The sequence below is a fragment of the Gymnogyps californianus genome, chromosome 10, assembly GCF_018139145.2.
Source record: "Gymnogyps californianus isolate 813 chromosome 10, ASM1813914v2, whole genome shotgun sequence".
NCBI lineage: Eukaryota > Metazoa > Chordata > Aves > Accipitriformes > Cathartidae > Gymnogyps > Gymnogyps californianus.
Genome location: NC_059480.1, coordinates 3,115,305 through 3,134,250, shown reverse-complemented (window position 1 = coordinate 3,134,250; position 18,946 = coordinate 3,115,305). Strand labels below are relative to the sequence as shown.

Here is an 18,946-nt window from a genome sequence, read left to right as displayed (position 1 = left end):
TAACATACCCTATAACATCATACTAAGGGAGGAGCAGGGAAGAAATCAAAATAAGCAATCTAGAAGAGAAATCAAATAAGCAACCTAGAAGAGAAATCACTGTATTTTGAACCCTCATGTTTCCTGAGGGCTTGTTCTACGTTTATTACATAAAAGATATTCCAACCAATGTTCCACTAGCAGCTTGAGGTTGTGGTGAGTATGCCTTCCTCTAAAAATACTGTCCTTGGTGTGTTTCTACCCTGGGCTAATTCCCATGCATTAGTTGCCCTGTGTTAAATCAACAGCTCAGTGTTTTAACAAACCAGTAGAAGACATGCAGGGTGGCCAAAGCTCCCCTCTGCCCAGGAAGGCAGACAGGTCTCTGTGATAGCCTACCACCAATGCTCTCTCCTTTTGTCAGATGGCGGCAGCAGAGAGAAATAAAAGCTCCTTACTCTTCAGAGGACCATGTCTGCTGTCCACAGGGCTGCCCATTCAGCTGGGGTCCAGACTTGCCTATAAATCAACATTTATTCTTCCTAAGACAAAAGTCTTTCTTCCCCAGACTGTAGTTATCTCACTAACACTGTCTCTTTGTGCACACCTCTGTACTGATTTCCATCTGACTTCTTTAATTAGACTAATATTGAAGTGTTTGCAAGACCTGAATTTAAGAAAAGCTGCATTAAGGTTGAGCACCATTAACGAAAATCAAAAGGCTCCCTTTTATGTCAACTCTCAAAACTTCCAGCAGCCCAGACTCTCCTGCGCTCCTCTGCTTTTTGTACATGAAAAAAACTGTCTACATCATCTGCTTTTCCAGCAAATTGTACCCTAACATCTGAAAGAATGGATTAAAACAAACTGGGATTGTGTCAGGTTGGCGAGGCCTGTGTGGCTCTTGCAAGCATGCAACCAAACTTTTGTTAATGAACACTAAAAACCCCACACACACCACCCCAATACATGACCCCCGTTAATTACCATTTCCCAGTCTGTTTCTCACTTCTCTCATTATCATTCATAAAACAGATTAAAAATAAAAACCTCTGAAGTTGAACATCAAACTTTCAGTTGATGTTGAAGTGCCTCAGAGCATCCACTAAGAAATGTGTATGTAATATCAACAAAAAAGATAGACTTGTGAATTTCTACTTTATATTAAGCTCTTCAATTTTCAAAATATACTTCTTTTCATAGGATAGATTGCAGCATTCACCTGCAATAACACTAACTTTACCCAAAGGCATTACCAATACCTAAAAAAGGGTGCTACAAACACATTAAGTAGGCAATGAATGGAGCTAAATACCTTTTTAAAGCAAGGACTGGCCATTCATATGAGAAACACAGTTTTGGCAAGGAACAGTCTATCTTGGATCAAAATGGCCTGATCTGTATCAATTATAAGCAAACAGAAATAAATATTTACAATTTTCTAAAAATAAAACTTTGAAGAACTCCTTCCCTCTTCCCTGACTTCTCCTTTAAACAATTCCAGCTCTGATAAAATTTATTCCCGAAGAAGGTAATCACAGGAATCTTTCTTTTTCCTTGGGAAAGTAGAAAAGTGGGCGGTTAACTGTATTTCCATCAAAAACTCTGCTATGTAAGAATGGCTACCCTAGAGAAGCCTTTTACGGAGCATGAAACACTACCGCAAAAATCAACGTGAAGTTAGCGAAGAATGAGCAGCATCTCTAAGTCCTGCTAAGAGGAAGCAGCTTTTTCCCTGGAAGTAAAACCAAGTTCAAATAATTTGTTCAGACAGCTCAGGGCCCCACTTTTTTCTGGCAGCAAAGCCAAGAACATCTATAATTGCGTATGTACAACAGTACCCTATGCAAAGCCCAAACATCCTAGGACGAAGCATCCAAGGACCTTTCATCGCTTTAAAACTAGCAAGTTTTTATAAGAAACTGCCAGTTCCTTCTACAAGCCACTGGCATGCTCTTGGGCAGTGAGGAAAAATAATTTAAAACAGTTTGTAAAATTAATTTATTATCATCACAATCTGATTTCAGAACACTCCTATTCAGTGCTGTCCCTTTTCCTATTTTTCTCTCTTTTTTGGGGGAAAGAAAAAAAAAGGCAAATGCAAAGTACATAGTATCATTTTTAAATCACCTTGAAGACATGAAATGTAAAATATTGGCATAAAATACAGAAATGCAGACACTCCTTTGATAAGAATTAATTTCTGAGGCTACTGACTTCCTGGATCACTGTAGAGACTGTCCAATATAGAAAACCACTAATTCCTTCTTAAGTCACCTACTGCTTCATCTTAAAAATCCCCACATTCAGTGTTGGACAATCCTCTGTTCAAAGAACAAAGTTAAAGTTTACAGGACAAGAGGACAAATAAAGAGATTAAGAATATTTTCATATTTGAATCACCCAGACAAAGTCATAGAATTAAAGGGTCTATTGTGTAACTACAAAACTGCAAATAAAATGTAACTTTGTGCAAGATAAATTTATGAAAAGCATTCCCCATTAGTCAGTTCTAAAGCAACATTTACATTGGGATTTAGTGGTATCATCAGAGATGGGAAATAAAAGAACACATTCTCAAACCTCACTCCTATTCTAAGCAGGACAAATCGGGACAATTCAGGCTTCACTGTGAAGGACAGATAAGATTTTAATGTAATCAGTGTAACAATTCCTTGGGGAAATTAAAAAAACATACAAACCTGTTTTTCTGATTAACATGCAGTAGCATTACGGTTAAACATTTTAATGAAGATAATTAGGAATCCAGAAACATGTTAACAAGGACGCTTTCTTTGCAGAGTGGTTCAACAGTTCTCACCTTTCATACAGCCTCACACACACAACAGCCAACATCAGGATCCTTGTGAGCATAAGACACTCCTGCTTTCCCTGCACTGCAGGCAGCCGCTGGCCTCTTACCTGTGCAGGCTGATGTGCAACAGGCATGCCACTACACTGGTCCTGAGTAAGGGCAGAACTATTAACAGAAACATGCTCTCACTCACAAGGAAAGAAAAACACTCATCCTACCACTTTTACCTCCTTCTACTTGAGCCAGTAATTTCCACTGCGCTGTCTAGATGAGACTAATGATCAATCTAACGTCTCACACCAAAAAAAAAAAAAAATTTATTCTTGTCATCTCCAAAAGAAGCTACAGCAATCTTCCCCCTGAAAAGCTGTCCTTTTCCAGTCAGGGAGTCCAGGGTATTTGCTCTCAGCTACAGCCGATGAGAGCCAATGAGCCGATGCTCTGGAACACAAGGCTTGGTTATCCCTGTTGGCAAACGTGGCTAGAAACGAGCATGGTCCAGCTATTTTTTATGTTCCGGCTACAGCTTTTGACTAACATCCTGGAACAGTATATTCCACAGGATGACGACGCACTAGGTGAAGTAGCATTTCCTTTTATTTGTTCTAAATTTACAAAGCAGTAATGTTATCCAGTGACCTCTTGCTCTCATATAAACGGAGAGCACAAAAACAACGATCTGATTGCTTTTGAGTTAGGATGGGGGCTGCCTTGCTAGGAGTTAGAAAAACCACAATAAAAAGTTTTAAGATTTATTTATAATCTCACACATTTCTGGCCTGTTTGGGGATTGGCAGAACTCTGAGTGTTCCTACCCTGAAACAGCTCAGAATTTTATCTAGATATGAGCAATTACGTAAATTAAAAGTGCTTGTTCTTCCTAAAAAGGGAATATTAAAAACTAACACATTTTTTTGATCCTAAATGCTACTGAACTTTTGGGTGTGGTTCTTCAGATTTCACTCATTAGTAGGAACTGGATGCCCAGATACCCATGTGCCTAGAGCTCACCACATGGTGACTTTATTGAGACCTAACATTGACCGGCAAAAGAGCTCAGCAACAGTCATGGGGGAAAAAAAGCTGCCAATCCCTCTAATCAATCCTGAAGAGCCATAAGGACAGATGAGAATGGCAGGAAGGCTTAAAGACATTTCAAATCGGGACACAGCTTAATTTACAAACTCCTCACTGCATACGAAATCCTAGAAATATTTTTTGCGGGAATTATCGTGACAATCAACTACCCACCAGGTCACCCCTTTGCAGACAGTTGTGTGCCCTCTATGCAGATGAGCCATCTCAAGTCTATTAGAGAAACTCTCAATTTTCAAGCTTGCTCACTCTAAATCTAAAAAAAACCTAAATCTGAAAAAAAAGCCATGCCTTCATTGGCTGTCTTGTGCAAATACCGATGCTCCCCTGACACTTCGCCAAAATTTAGCTTCATCGCCTCTGTCTCTTCCTCACACAGCACATGCCCTCTTACCAGCTGTTAACCCCCACCCCTCATGTTGACCCACACTCCTCTGTCCAAAACTAACACCAGTTTACTGACATTTCAAATCAGGCCAGCTGGCAAACAACAGAGCCAACCAAAGAAAATTTCTCATTTCACATTCTAAAAATGGACTGGATGTCCCTGGATGTCCTCCCCCAATGAACAGCTGTGAATAATTGGATTAGAAAGGCAGTCCAAAAAAGACTCCTTATATTAGACCAAATTTTAAATAGAAATCTGCTATACTTCACCCTTTGGTGTTTTGCTGTACCGAGCAACCTTCCTCCACCCAACAGCCGGAGCATAAACTTCATTCTCTGGTCTTGCTGCCATCAAAGACAACTTTATCATCGCTGCTCACTTCCTCTTTCAGCATTTTCTGGCTGCCCAGAAACTTCGCAGCAAAAAAGTGACAGTCTGGCCAAACATGCATTGGGACTGTTTGTTATCAGAGTAGATCTGATGAGCTCACTGACCACAAAAGAAGGCAAAACAAGTTAAGGTCACACTGGCCCAATCACGGAGCTGGCTGAAGAAATGCTGCGGGGGGAGACAGGGTGGGGGGGACATACAACTTTGCTAAATATAGTTTTTCTGGTGTGATACATTTCTCAGAATGGCCAAAAGCGGGTGTATGAGAACACCTGCTCATACTGACTGCTTCCTTTTACTCACATCCTGTTGAAATATAGTCTTATGTTCAAAGGTGCTAGCCATAAATCCCCCAAAGAGATCCTGGATTACTCCAAACAGTTGATGACCTGGGTACAGGGACAACAGGAATTTCTGGAGCTCAAAAGACCTAGGAACTGCAACTAGAAAAAAAAAAAAAAAGCTGCAAAAACAGTGCTGGTGCAGGCAAAAACTTCAGCTTGATCACATATGGCAAAGGCAGGGAAAATGTCCACCATCTGTAGCTAACTGCTACGTCTGCTTTTGTATATTGGAGTAAGCTCTTGTATCCCATGAACCCAAAAACTCAGGAAGGAAAACTGGGTGAGATTATAATGAGGACCCAGCCATTTTATCCACTTCAGCTCCTGTTCCAGCAACAGTGGTAGTTAAGTGAACATTGGTATACGTTAAAACACCTCGCCTGTGTTCATCAGTAAGATTCACAAACCAGCAAAGTCACTATAACTTTCAAACGCCATTGCTGAACTCACAGAGGGCAAAATGGACTAAGTGTGGATTAAGCAATGCTACTCCTCAGCAAATACACAAGGTTAAAAAGAAGACTGTGAAAAAGGGAGAAGAAAGTAAAATGAAAGTATGAGTTTCAGTCCTTTACTCTTAAAATCTTAAAAGCCTGTCTCATTGACAACAGCTTCTGAAACAATCTGGAGCTGAGCATCAGGCCACCAAAGCCTTAGACAGCAAGTCAGCATGATTTTAGTAGGTCTGTATAGTTTGGAAGAGAGAAATAATATGAGTATCAATGCTTAGACTCATGGCAGACCGAGGCTTGCCTTCGTCCACAGACAACATCCCTCTTCTGATTTGCAATTCAGCTTTCACCCAGTTTTGCAAAAAAATTCAGTCCCGTTAACTCACTGCAGAGGTCAGTTAGAGCTCTCTAGAATTGCACCGATTCTCTTTCCTCAAAACCTGGATGCTATCCTGAAGTGGAAAGAAAAAAGAAGCTTTTCATATGACACTGCAGGAATGCACCAGTTTTGTATTTATTTTTATAGTGCAAGATCTTTATTTCCTGCTAAAATGACCATCTTCCACCTATGGAAACTCTCATTTCCACCAAATAAAACAAGTTGTTAATGTTCTTATAGTTGTGCCAAATTCTGCCTTTTCTTTTTTTTTAAATAGCAATAACAAGATTTTCCTCAAAGCCCTAAGTACCCAAACCTCTGTTTGCACTATACCGGGTATTTTATCCCCAACTTCCACGTGGCTGTTTTACCTTATTTTTCAATCTGTAAAATCCAGAACAGCTCATTTCCATAGAAAAATAGGTACAGCACATGGCGTGGTCTCTTTAGGACCATTTTTACATTATTAAGTTCATTCATCTTACAATACGTACCACTTCTGCCAGGCGGTTGCACATTACAAGCGCATCTTCTCTGAGCACTGCCATTGGCACTTACTGCCGCTACGCTGTGCCCACAGATCAAGTTCAACTCATGCTGACCCTCCATCTGTGCCTTCTCCCAGTCCCTATCTTCCCCGATGCTGCAGCGGGAAAGCAGACCAGGCAGAGCGTTCCCTGGGAAAATTATCATCTCCCATACCAGGGTCACATTCCTACATGCTTCTGGAAACTCTGTTCCTAAACAAGGCACATTCCTGTTCTTGGCAACTGGTGAGAGCAGCACAGACAAGGACTGAATTTTAGGAGTTTTGCAACCACTTAACAGATGTCAAAACCTAGAGTATGCAAGAAGTTCTTTGCCTCTGTTAGCAGGTAAGAAATGCAGACAATCCTGGTAATTTGTGCATATTAATCACTAGAGATCTACATGGATGGAGCGGCACCAAATGCGAACCGACAGGGCTGCCATGCCAAGTGCCAGAGCATCTCAGCACAGCTCCGTTATCCACCCACCCCTCCACTTCATGCAGCAGATGCACACACGCATCCCTTCTTCATCTCTTTTCCAAAGGATGCAGTCCTGCCAGGAAAAGAGTTCCCCAGCAGAACTACGCTGTTCAGAAAGGGCAGCACATTTGGGAAGGTAAAGGATATTTCAGAGAAGCCTTCCTACTCACTCAAACAGAAGCAAAACCATGAAGAACAGAGGGGCAGGTCAATGTTCCCCAGGGGTAGGGCTGCTGTCTCAGTGGGCTCATACACATCAAGGCTAGCAGCTAATAAATCACAGGATTGAGCAATAAAAGACCTTGTCCACGGTAGGAAAATGACCTGTTACTGACAGTTTATTGTTAGTAACAGCTCCTCACAGCCCCCTAACCTCAGCTGTGTTGAAAAGAGGCTGGTAGCTAGTACAAAAGGAAATGAATAGCTTTCAACAGCTTGATGAACCCAGTAGCTTTCCACACTGGGTCACCAGGCAAAGACAAGTCCTGTTTCACGCACCGCAACAGTGAAACCGTCACAAGCACCACAAGTAGGGAGACCTCATTTCTGCAAATAGTATTAGCAAGCCTCTCCCTGCCTGTCAAAATGACCAGAGTAAAGATGTGCATAAAAAGAATGCACATTCTAGAGCAACTCCCATGTAAAACTAAACCCATCATGTTCTCAAATGACCTCCTGTTTACCACAGGTTGTTCTGCCTTTGTGTCCTCACCTGGAAGGGGGAGAAGACGCTGGAATCTGCAGTCTTGCTCAGGAAGGTAGATAAAACACCAACACGGCACAAAGGTTACAAAGAGCAAAGAGATTATCAAACAAAAGCTCCTAGTGTTCAGGCACAAGGGCAATAACAGACACTAATTTCAAAGCAGTAAACTTCCCTCTAGGGAAACAAAAGCTCTTCACAAAACAGTCACCTTCACTTTCCAGCTCTCTATCTATCCTGTCTTACAGTAACCTTCATAAAGCTCAGTCTGACCTCTTTCTCTTACAGTAGCTTCATCTTTCTCAAAAAATCCTAGCATATTTCAGGGTCATTCTGTAATGTACAGTAGCAATAGCCAGATCTCTCCACCCACAGCAACTTCTTCCAGACTCTCTAACTCTTCTTCCATGTTCATCCTCTCTTCGGTGGTTTTTCTCCAGATTTTTCCTTCTTTTGTGCAAGCAGACTAATGAACAGCTCCTGCAGGAGGCTGGATTAAGAGTCCTAAAAATCCTTGACAGGAAAGGATTTTATATGACTATTTTCACTGACTAACAGTGACTCAGAATGGCCAGTTTACCAAAGGGCCTTTTCTCAAGCAGAAAAAAAACTGCACTGAAGTCTGGATTACAAACTACTAAAATAGCAAAGTATTTTGAAACTGCAGCGGTTCTGACAGGAAATAGGGACTGAACTGCACTTAATGAGGGAGGGGGGAAAAACAGCAGAGTGATTCTGGACATGGCAATTCATGGCTCTACTCATATTTTCACTTGCTTATAAAGGAAATTCTGACAGCTGCCAATATAAACAGAGTAAGAGCACTAGCAGATAGCGTACAATTCCTGAACGTGTACACACATGGGTGTGGAAGAGACAACAACCTCCAGCAAAGCCTGATTTTCCAATGTGCACTCTAATTTCGTCCAGTTTAGAGAAGAGAGTTTAAAAAAGGAGGATGGAAGAACCATCCCTTTCACGAGTCCCTCTTTTCTAATTTTTCCCTTCTCAAACCTTAACAAGGCAATCCATGACCATGTACAAAGGAGCAAGGTGAGGAACCAGGACACTTGGTGACTCCCCTGTGTAACTATGTTCCCAGATTAGTAAGTCTTTTTGCCCACTTCTGAGAGCTGATGTCTTCCCTCTGGGTGCCTCAGCCTCGTGCTGAGGAAGCAGGGGAGGAAGATCCCCTCCCTCGCTAGGAAGCCCAGTGACTCCCTGCAGCATACGTTCAAGCCCATCTTTTTCGAAGGGCTGAGGCCACATGGGGCAGGTTGGGGAATCTGTGCAAGTGTCAAACCACGCAGATTTCCCTGATCTCTATCAGCCCAAGCTCGAAGTCCAAGCCTGACTTGCTGCAAACAACTTGTAACAAAAGTTCTTATATTCTTTCTCCTGATAAAAAAAAAGTCACATGCTCTTTCTCAAAGCCTGTATTTCAAACCAGCACAAATAACCTCTGATCTGGGTTCCTCTTGTTTCAACCGTGCCTTACAGGCACACAGCTCCTGTGCTAGACACAAGCAGCAAACTTTCTGCCCAACATGTAGCTTCAGCAGCTCTATTCACTCTTTTAAAACCAAACTCTTCAGAGAAGACTTTACTGTGTTCTCTGCTAAAAAGGATATATTTTCACTTAAAAGCACTAATACAAATAATTCAACTTGACACAAAATCACAGAAGAGGCAAATGCACTTTCACTTCATCGTGAAATGAATTTGCAGACATCAACATCATACTCTCCCCATCAGGAAGCACCCTCAGCACTTTTATCTTTTGTTAAAGTTCAAGCACTGTCCTGTTTTTTTTAGGAAAGGTTAATTACCCCAATGTGAAGATTCATGCTATTTCTCCACAGCGTCAACAAGCCCTGGGACAATACAGGAAAAATACACAGTCTGAAGGAGATCAGACAGTCACATAGAACTTCACACGACAGAAACTGGCATCTTTGCTACTGAATAAAGTCAGTACTAAGTAACAAGGTTGTAATAACAAAAAATTGTAGCACACCTCAGGCTTCTGTACAGCAAGAGAATGATGTCCGTACTGCTTCTCAGAGATGACAGCATGCTCTCATTCAGGAGGACCAGCAATTCCCTGTTCCTCAACCTACCACAACCATTGTTGCCTCCAGTCATGCAAGTGCTCTTAAAGAGAGGTATTACTCTAATCTCAATACTTCCTCTCTCCTCTGACATTGGTCAGAGTGAATCATCAGTTAATAAACAGTATTTCTTAACTGATGGGTGCAGCATTTCCAACAGCACCGCATGCACATTTCCCTTTACCCCGATTCTGGAGAACTTATCTACATAAATCCACACAGGAGAGAACACCTGAACAGTAAGAGCTTGTAGCAAACTTATTCCAAAGAACCTGAGCTCCTGATGATCTGTTATGCTAGCACAGGTGCCATGTTTCTCAAAGCTCAGTCCAGAAAACTCGGACTCCTCCTCTTACCTTTCACGTTCAATCTTCCTCTAAACTAGTGTCCAGAGCAGCCTACTTCCTCAGAAAAAAACCTAAACAGATTGCTTGACATGCAATTAATAGGATTAGTCTCCTCTGTGGTCAGTCTTTCTGAGCTATGTTCCACTTGCCACAAGCTGATTAGCTGTCTGCTTAAGGAGGAGCTGGGATAAGTTTCCTTCTGACGGCACTGAAGTGGGGAGGCCGGCGCTGACTGTAATAATATGCTGTTTCCTGTCTGCGGCTGAGCTGAGGTACTTCCCAACAGAAAAGGGTTTACAGGAGCTCAGGAGTTCAAGCTCCGCCTCTTCCAGTGAAGAGCCTTTAACTACGGAGGAGGGGTCAACAGCATGGCTCCTGACGCTCAACAACATGCTCTGACCAAGCTTCACTTCCACTAAAGCGTCAGAAAGAAGAAATCAAACTACACACATCTCTCTCCACAGAGAGGAGCTTTCTCCTATGGGATCTCAAAGCTTTGAATAAGATGGGATGGGAAGTGAATGTTGTAATTCATGTTATGTGAATGAGAGTGAAAGTCCACACCACCACACGCTAGCAATAACTGGAAAACATTTACAAAAACACCATGTGAGAATCATATCGTAACACAAAATATGTACCTGGAAAGATCTGATGTCCTTCCTAGACCCTCTCCTGTTGACGACAGGTGTTTTTTACTAGTATTTAAAGAACACGTATTTTAGATTTTTTTTTTCCTCTTCAGCTTTATACAAATCCTGCACAAGGCAGGAAAGGGTCAATGAACTGATAAGGACTCACTCCATCAGCTGTGCCAATTGCATTGAAGGCAGCAGGCTTAATTTAGTTGGCACCTTCTAGAAAAGAGCAGATCTTCAGCCAACACACCAACCTGAGGAATAAGAATTTGTTCACCACACAAACATTTACAAAAATGGGCCTAAGGAGATGACCCAAAGTCCTTTCAAAGACTCCTGAGGGGATAACTGTGGTGGCAACGTGTTGGCCTGAGCAACAGATAATAGAGCAATCGGTGCCCCTCCAAACCTTACGGGCTTTGCAGGGTAGAATGGGCATGCTGGATGGTTCAGGTCCATGACACAGGTAAAGCAGTCATTTTGAGAGAAGTATCTCCAAAACCCAGGCTTCCTGCCATGATCTAGAGAAAAAACTATGCCAGGTTTGAAGTATGGAACTCATCCTCATCACGTATTTTGTTTTAATGCTCCTAAAGCAACTGCAGGCTAATGCATTAGATGGGCACATCAACAAATCAAGTTACTGCGAAATTGCACTGTCCAAGAAAAAAGTGTTAATGGAAACAGCTGGAGTCTCACGGGGAAGACCCAATGTGCCCAGTGTGATCCCAAATCATTTGCTTTTCAGAAATCACAAGAGGTTTTGAGGGTACGGCTGGGAAAGCTCTGCTCAGAAGTCAGGGTCAGACTTTGACCTCACCCATCCAATGCTGCTGATCTCTATTTCATAAGGAGTACAAATGTAGGCACACACCGATGGCAAGAATCCAGGCTAGAAGTTCACCACTCTCTTTGAAATAAATGGGTCTGAAGTACCAGGACATGGTTATCATTGAGTGTGTACCACAGCAGATCCTCCCTAAGGCCTTGTTGCATTCATGCCACCTGACCTGCAGAATCTATACATTAAGCAGTACAGATGCCTAGACGGAGGACGAGTTTCCTCAGAAAGAAACCACTCTTTCGTAAATCCAAAACTACCAGTCTCCACTGCAGAAAACACAGAAACAAAAAGAAAACCAGAACATCTAAAACTCCAGAATAACTGTCTCTGCTATACAACACCAAATGTTGGATGTTTTCCGTTTAGGATAAAAACTCAATAGTGAGTCCCATTGATCTGAAACAGGAAAAAAAATGCATCAAAGAACTCTGAATTTTAGAAGGGGACTGACCTGTGGAGATACACGGGGGAAACAGAGTGCTCTCAAAGAAAACCAAGAGAAAATTGCAAGGCTGCAAGGAATCCAAAGCACTGACGGCAGTGATGTGGCAGACCAAACAGCAGCAAGACCAGGCAACATTCTGATTTTCTAAGTATTTTTACAGCTTATGGTAAACCACAGTCAAACCCCTATGTAAGCCATGATAGAAAGAGTAGATAGAAATTAAGAGGAGAGATGTTTTTCTTGACGTTCACCTGAGCCCCATGATACAGAGATCAGCTGGAGACAGTGCAAACTGTATCTGCTACTTTAGTGTCAAAGTAATCCTATACTTTTTACCCCCTAGGGAAGGCAGAGACTGGCAGAGCCTGATGCCATAGTCATGGAAGTAACTTCATTGTTGGACTCAGATGGGGCAATCTGAGAGAGCAAACACACTATTTCCTCCTGTCCCTACACATAGTGTCCCTGATGGAGATTAGATCTCTCCCAACTATAATAATAAGCAAAATAGTAACAGTATATTTGCTTACCTGAAAAATCCATCTTTATTTACATATGGGAAAACTGAAGCAAGACCCAAGAAAAAAATGCTTTAACAACAGGTAAATAACTTCACATTCTTGAAAATGTATCCCTTACAGAAATCACTGCAGAATCCTTCTCTCTGTGCACACACACTGGCACCTGATACCAATATTTACTATCAGACCCAGATGTGCCTCCTACTTGTTCAATTATGGATGCAGAAAGTGTTTTCAAACTTCAAGAAAGTGTTGGGGTTTCGTCTGGATATAGGGTGGGCACCGTAGCTGCTTTGCACAGGTACTGCAAAGCAAAAAGCTACAGCTACATAACAGAAACATTCTTTGCTAGATGTTTAAAGCAGTGGGTCACTACTGCTGCAGCGCAAGGCACACTGTTCAGTCTTGGTCACGACCTGCAGGTCACCATCCTACAGGATCAGCTTCCTCCCTTGACCTGGATTGCTCCGCCCTTCATTTCCCTTAGACCCACACTGCCTCCTTTCTCCACACCCTCTTCTCCTCCCTTTTGAGCCCTTCAGAGGCTGCATGGAGGTTATTGCTGTTAGCCAGCTTCAAAGCTCACACTGCTGCTTGACACTCACCCTGCACGGCTGCTGTTAATGGCTTTTTTCTGCACACCAGGCGTTTCCCCTAAAACGGAGCTTGCGGAATACCTGCACCTCAGAATACAATTTTTTCTCCCAGTTACTAAGCCTGGAGAAAATGAAGCAATGACACCACCACATTTCCAGATTGCAAATATTTAGCACATATTCCACACCCAACAAGTATCCTAAACCAATTCCACAGTTATTTCTGTGCGACTTCTTCTTGTTCCTCCTTTTGCTTTGCCACTATATATAGTGTGCATATATAAACACACATACAGCCACATACAAAGTCAGAGAAAGAAGTTTACATATTTTAAGGCCTGAAGGGAAAACTAAATTCCTTTAGCAAGATCTCCAGCATAAACATCAACATCACCCCTAACTCCCTCTCAGCAGAACAAATTTTTCTGTCCCACTGTTTGATTCTATCAAACCCTCCTAGCTTATAGGTAAGATAATCCCTGAATGCAAAGTTTTAGCACTATACATAGTAACCGAAGGTATTTCCCATGTGCATGGAGATGAGTTATGAAGTTGTAAGGAAAAATAAGTTTATGGTTTTTCGGTTTTTTTTTTTTTTAGTGAAAGAGGCTGTGAAGATCGTTCAGATGTTTTTAAACTCTGCAAAAGAGAAGGGATGTGGGGGAAAGATGCAAGAAGAATGGAAAATAATGCAAAAAATCCTACCGTGAAGCTGTTGTTGACATTCTTAGTGCTGGATTCTGCCACACTGGCATCTGTCAGATCCACCTCATCAAAAATAATGGACTGGAAAGAAAAAATTCAAACCCCCAATGAATCATTGAATGCAATGTATAAGCAGCAGACCCAAAGGGACATCCCTGTATGTGTGCCTAGCACACTCCACCACAGCCTTTTGTGACCTGAAGGAAAGGCCCAGCACCAACAACATGAAGGACTCGGAAGTCTAGTTCCATACACTGGGGCTCGCACTTGTCTGTCTTCAGTCAGTGAACACAATGACTTTATTTTTATTAAGGGATTATTTAAAAAAAAAAAATTTAGGCTTTGTTCTTGTGAAAGGAGACAGATTTATATCTAGTTGACTATCAATGTACTAAACCAGATGCATAGCAGCTCTGATTTGATAAATTCTAGCCTTGTTTGTCTCTTCCATCTCCTCTTTTCATCCATATTTTCTCTCTTCTTTTCCAGCTTCTATTGATTCAGAGCCCACTCCCTACTAAAATGCACCAAGGGATTAAAAAATGTAGAAAAATCAGTATCACAGGTCCACATGATGCTTTACTTAAAAAACAAGGATTTCCAAGTGTGAGGCAAAACATAGGGATCTTCTAGTAGCTACAAAACCTGAAGAGAGGTGCTTACAGAGCACGTGCTCTTTTCTCTGCTGAGGGCTGCCTTCTCACAGACACCCATCTGCCTCCAAAGCTCCACCACTGACTTTCTTCCCTTGGATTCAAATGTATTGTCAAGACCTTACCTTAGCAGTTTTTGCATAGTAGAGCGTTCGTCCTCGCAGCTTAAAATATCGTCTCTTCCAGCGCTGGAAGGAGCTGGTCTGTTTCATCAGCATCCCCTCTTTTATGATAGTCTACAAAACAAGGAAGGGAGAGGGGTGAAGCATACGTTTTACTTACAGGCATCTTTCATGCTCTCCCACTACATACTCGTACCAAAAAAGACTGGAGTTTGAGATCAATAACCTTAGTGCCCTCTGCTGGAAGTGCTTAACAAATTCATTCAACGTAAGCGAGCAAACTTAACAAGATTAAACCATCACAATCCATAATCCACACTGGGGTGTGGTTTTATCCTTGTCTCCAGTGCTATCACGATACCAAAAAAGACAAATAACTTATGACTGAATGAGCATTTCGAAGTCTAAAAATGACTTGGGGAGCATACCAGTTAAACTCACTGAGGTCAGATTTCAGTCGTGGGTAACCGCTTTTCATTTAATTGACATTTGATTACAAGCACATACACACCGCAGTGTATCTGTCCCTATCTCCAGTTCTGCCTTGTGAAATTATCAGCATCTACCTGGCACAGAGCTGGCAAGCTGCAGGCCCACAGGGTGAAAGTAGAGCAAAGAAGGAGCTATATCCAAGTTCAGCATTTGGTATTCTTCAGATAGTCTTGGCCCTGCCTCAGTACTCTCTGGCTAGCTGCCATTTCCCAGGGCTGGAGTGCCAAAACTGTCTACGCACACTGCCTTTTTTTTTTTCTTTAACTGCTTTATAACTAGATTGACATACCAGCATACACAGTCCCATATGCTCACTCACATACTATGCATACATAGGGGTATGTATTTAACCCACTTCGTCAAATACATTTGATTCCTTCACTGAGGACAGATTTTTAATACCAACAGCTACATGAAAATAATCTCAAAAACTGCAGTTTAGAAAGACAAAAGGCAGAAAAGTCAGAGCTGAGGATTCAGCTGCAAATTACTGATTGCAGGTATTGCCTAGGAACTGCAAACGGTGCTATGTCATGCCACAGTACCATGGGAAACCTACTTCTCTCCCCAAGAAACAGCCCCCAGGAACCCACTTCTTGCTGAGAGAGCCCAATGCGATAAATACACAGTTAAAACACAGGAAACAAATGGTCCCACAATCTTGTAAGACAGGTTATTCTGTATCTTGATGCCAGGAAAAAGACACAGCTTTAACATACCAGAGGTCTCAGTGTAAGTCAGGTTTGTAACAAGAGTCAGGTCACTGATGAGTATCAATTAATTCATGAACACAGTGTTGAACGTACACTGCCAGGCTACTACAGAGCACAAAATAAATACTCTTACTGATCCACAGGGTTTAGTTCGGTTTAGAAATCCTTTCCAGGGCACTAAACTTGCTTTTAAAATGCTATATATATTTCTAATGTGGGTCTTTCCTTTCTGAAACAGCTGCAGATTTTAATACTTTCCACACACACTGGCCCTTGCCAAGCTCAAAGTTTCCTCAAAAAGCACTTGGAAAAAAATGCTGACTATAAGAAGAAACATCCGTCTGACAATACATGCTTCTCTCTTGGTAGACTGAGCCATCCTCAAACTGGCCTGAGAGATCATAGGGCCTGGACCACCCCAGCGATGCCTCTGCTCACAAATCAGCTGGGTAAGAGTGGGCTCCTGCATACCCCCAGATCTGAAAGAGAGCTGCTGGCCACAGGAGCCACCTTCCTCCACTGCACTGGGAAAGAGAAAAGGGTGAGAGCTCCCCTACCTCCTCCGAAAGAAACATCATCTACCTTGAAGCCTGGGACCCAGCCGACTCCGAGGGTAGCGAACCCCAAACCTCACCGTTTCCCAGTGTTCTGTTTCACAAAGCCACCTGCACACTGGCAGAAATACCTGTCAGTGCTCAGGCAAATACCAATTTAGTGTGCCTGGTTCAACCAGGAATCGCCAAACTCCACGGTATTTCCAGCAGAATGAAAAGAAGATAATGAAAACGCACAATCGAACACTAAGCTCGTATCAAAAAATGGCTGTCTCCCACATCAGCTCCCCACAACTCTGAAGCGGTCGCTGAAAGACATCTTGGCATCCGTTCTCCACAAGTCACAGCGGGGACACAGCAGTAGGAATACACTCTAAGAAGCCATAAGGCATCTGGGAGCAGCTTTAGGGTCCAGAAGTCAAACACACTATAGTGATACCCAGAAACAAGATGTTAAACTAACTTAGAGCTGGTGCTACGCAAAATATGTGAAACTCAGCCATGATCTTAATCTGAAGCTTCAGTATAAGAGAAAATGGAGTTCTAAGACTGACCCAACAGCATCCCTTGCTGAAACAACCCTGCAGGCGAGGCCAGAGCTGCAGGAACTCATCTGGAACTGGGAAAGGTGCATTCAGGCTCCTACTCTGCCACACGTTTTTTTACACAATCCCAATAAAGCAATTTTCACTCTGCGTGTCTCCATCTCCCATCTGCCAAGTGGAACAAACAGCACTGCCCAACTCTGTGGAGTCCTACTAGAATATATATATACACACACATGTCTATCTGATGAGTTACTTTAACCTCCAGCACCTGAGTATCAAAGAGAAATGTAAGCAACAGCATCTAAATTACCATGCTAAAGAAATCACACATTTCTGCAGTTCACTTTCTACAGGGAAGAAAATGGGAGAGTGGCAAGAGATTTTCCAGATTAAGACAGAAACACGGAGTGATCTTTTGCATTCCTTGGACAAAACCACATATAATTAAAAAATGAGACAGAGAAAGTAGCTACTGAACTCTGCAAACCCCTGAACCGAAGTCAGAGATGAATTAAAAATCCTGGGGAAGACTCCCAGGATGCAAAGCCCAAAGATATCAAGTCAGCCAGGAGTCTTATCAAAAAATAGCAACTTGCAAGAGGAGATTTCAGAGCTCTGTTGCTCTGTCGCTATGCTTATTCACAGATTTGCTTAAACTGGGGCCAGCCAGAGCCCCGCATTCCCCAGGCTCAGTCAGCAGCACTCTGGCCGCTCAAACTCTTGCCCAGCCCACCAGAACAGTAACTCACAGCAAAACAATGCCTCTGCTTTCCCTCAGCTCCCGCCTGCCACGCTCGGCTCCCAAGTGCCGCACATCAGGCGGCTCCCCTCACCTCGGCAGGGCTCACTCACCTCTGCACAAGACGTGCATTCCTCCATTCCTCTTTTAAACAGAACCCTCTTTTTTTTTTTTAACCAAAAGGCAACAATCCCAGAGGTCACCTTGCCCCTCCCTAAGTAGCAGTTTATGTCATTTGCCAGCCTCTATCTATAGAAAACCTCACAGCTACATAACTCAGACATGAAAGGCCAGTGAGAAGCGAGCTCTCGCATGCACGCACTGCTCAGAGAAAACAAGCCTCTGGTTCAGAGCTGCCCATCTCTGCACGAGAGCGGCTGTTCTATTTATAGGCACACAGCTCAGTAAAGAGTTTGGTGGGTTTGGGCGGAAAGGGCTGGAGATAAGATCAAGATGTCTTTATAAAATGATTCAGACATCGCTGCCTTTCTCCTCCTCTATTTTAATTTTACAGCCAAAGGACTTGCTACTTGCAGAGGAATGCAGCTGAAGAAAATTAACTGGGAAAAGGGCCTGACAGCAAAGTGACATCAAATGAAATAAAAGGGGGGAGCTGAACAGTTATTTCTTCTCGCCAGCCTCTCTGTAGCTTTTTTAATTGAAGATCTACTCTGATCAGATTACTAGGCATGTAATTCATCAAGACAAAAGTGAAATTACTTCTCCCATAACAAAAAAAGAGAGTTAAATCTATTTTTAGTGTCATATATTGGATCCTACGGGAAAAGCAACTGCCCTGAAATATCATAAGGTTTGATTACGTGCATCCTATCAAGGATAAATACAAAAATTGTTTGTGATGGAACTATCCAGACTGCTTTCTATCCAGCTGAGCTTCTCTCCAGCGTGGTGTGCTGTGGCATGGCACTCCATGGGCAGACAACACTGCAGAAAAATGAAGTATCTTCTTGGATCAAGCCTAAAACGATGTGCTACTAGTTTCAACAGTGACCCCCTTTTATCATATTACAAGATAGTGTAAAAAAGGTTACTGAACAAACTGACAATTTAAAGCAACACTGCACATAGCAGAGAGTCTTAAGTGTCTCTGCAAAGAACACGATTAGACAGCTGAAAGGCAGGGCCTAAGAAATTTCTAGCATTTCGCTATTCATCCTTGGCCTTGAAGAAAAGCGACTTCCTGCAGGAAAAAATTCAGTTCACGGTGAGCAATACACAACCCTCCCCCCAACTCATCCCCTTTTAAAATTTGACATTTAGGAAGAGAAATAATACGTTCTCCGATTTCTCCTGTCAAAACGCGTGCAGGGTTTAGGCCTAATCCTGAACTGATGAAAGAAAA

The 18,946-nt window shown here is 42.5% G+C and overlaps 1 protein-coding gene across 2 annotated transcripts in view; it reads right to left on the bottom strand.

The window, feature by feature from the left end:
• Positions 1 to 18,946, bottom strand: part of DGKD (diacylglycerol kinase delta) — a 60,069-nt gene that overhangs the window by 27,769 nt on the left and 13,354 nt on the right. For both annotated transcript variants that reach the window (XM_050902250.1, XM_050902251.1), the window contains exons 2-3: positions 14,541 to 14,651; positions 13,763 to 13,843 (exon numbers count right to left, since the gene is read on the bottom strand). In XM_050902250.1, coding sequence (XP_050758207.1) covers positions 13,763 to 13,843; positions 14,541 to 14,651 — 192 coding nt within the window. The remainder of the gene's footprint in view (positions 1 to 13,762; positions 13,844 to 14,540; positions 14,652 to 18,946) is intronic.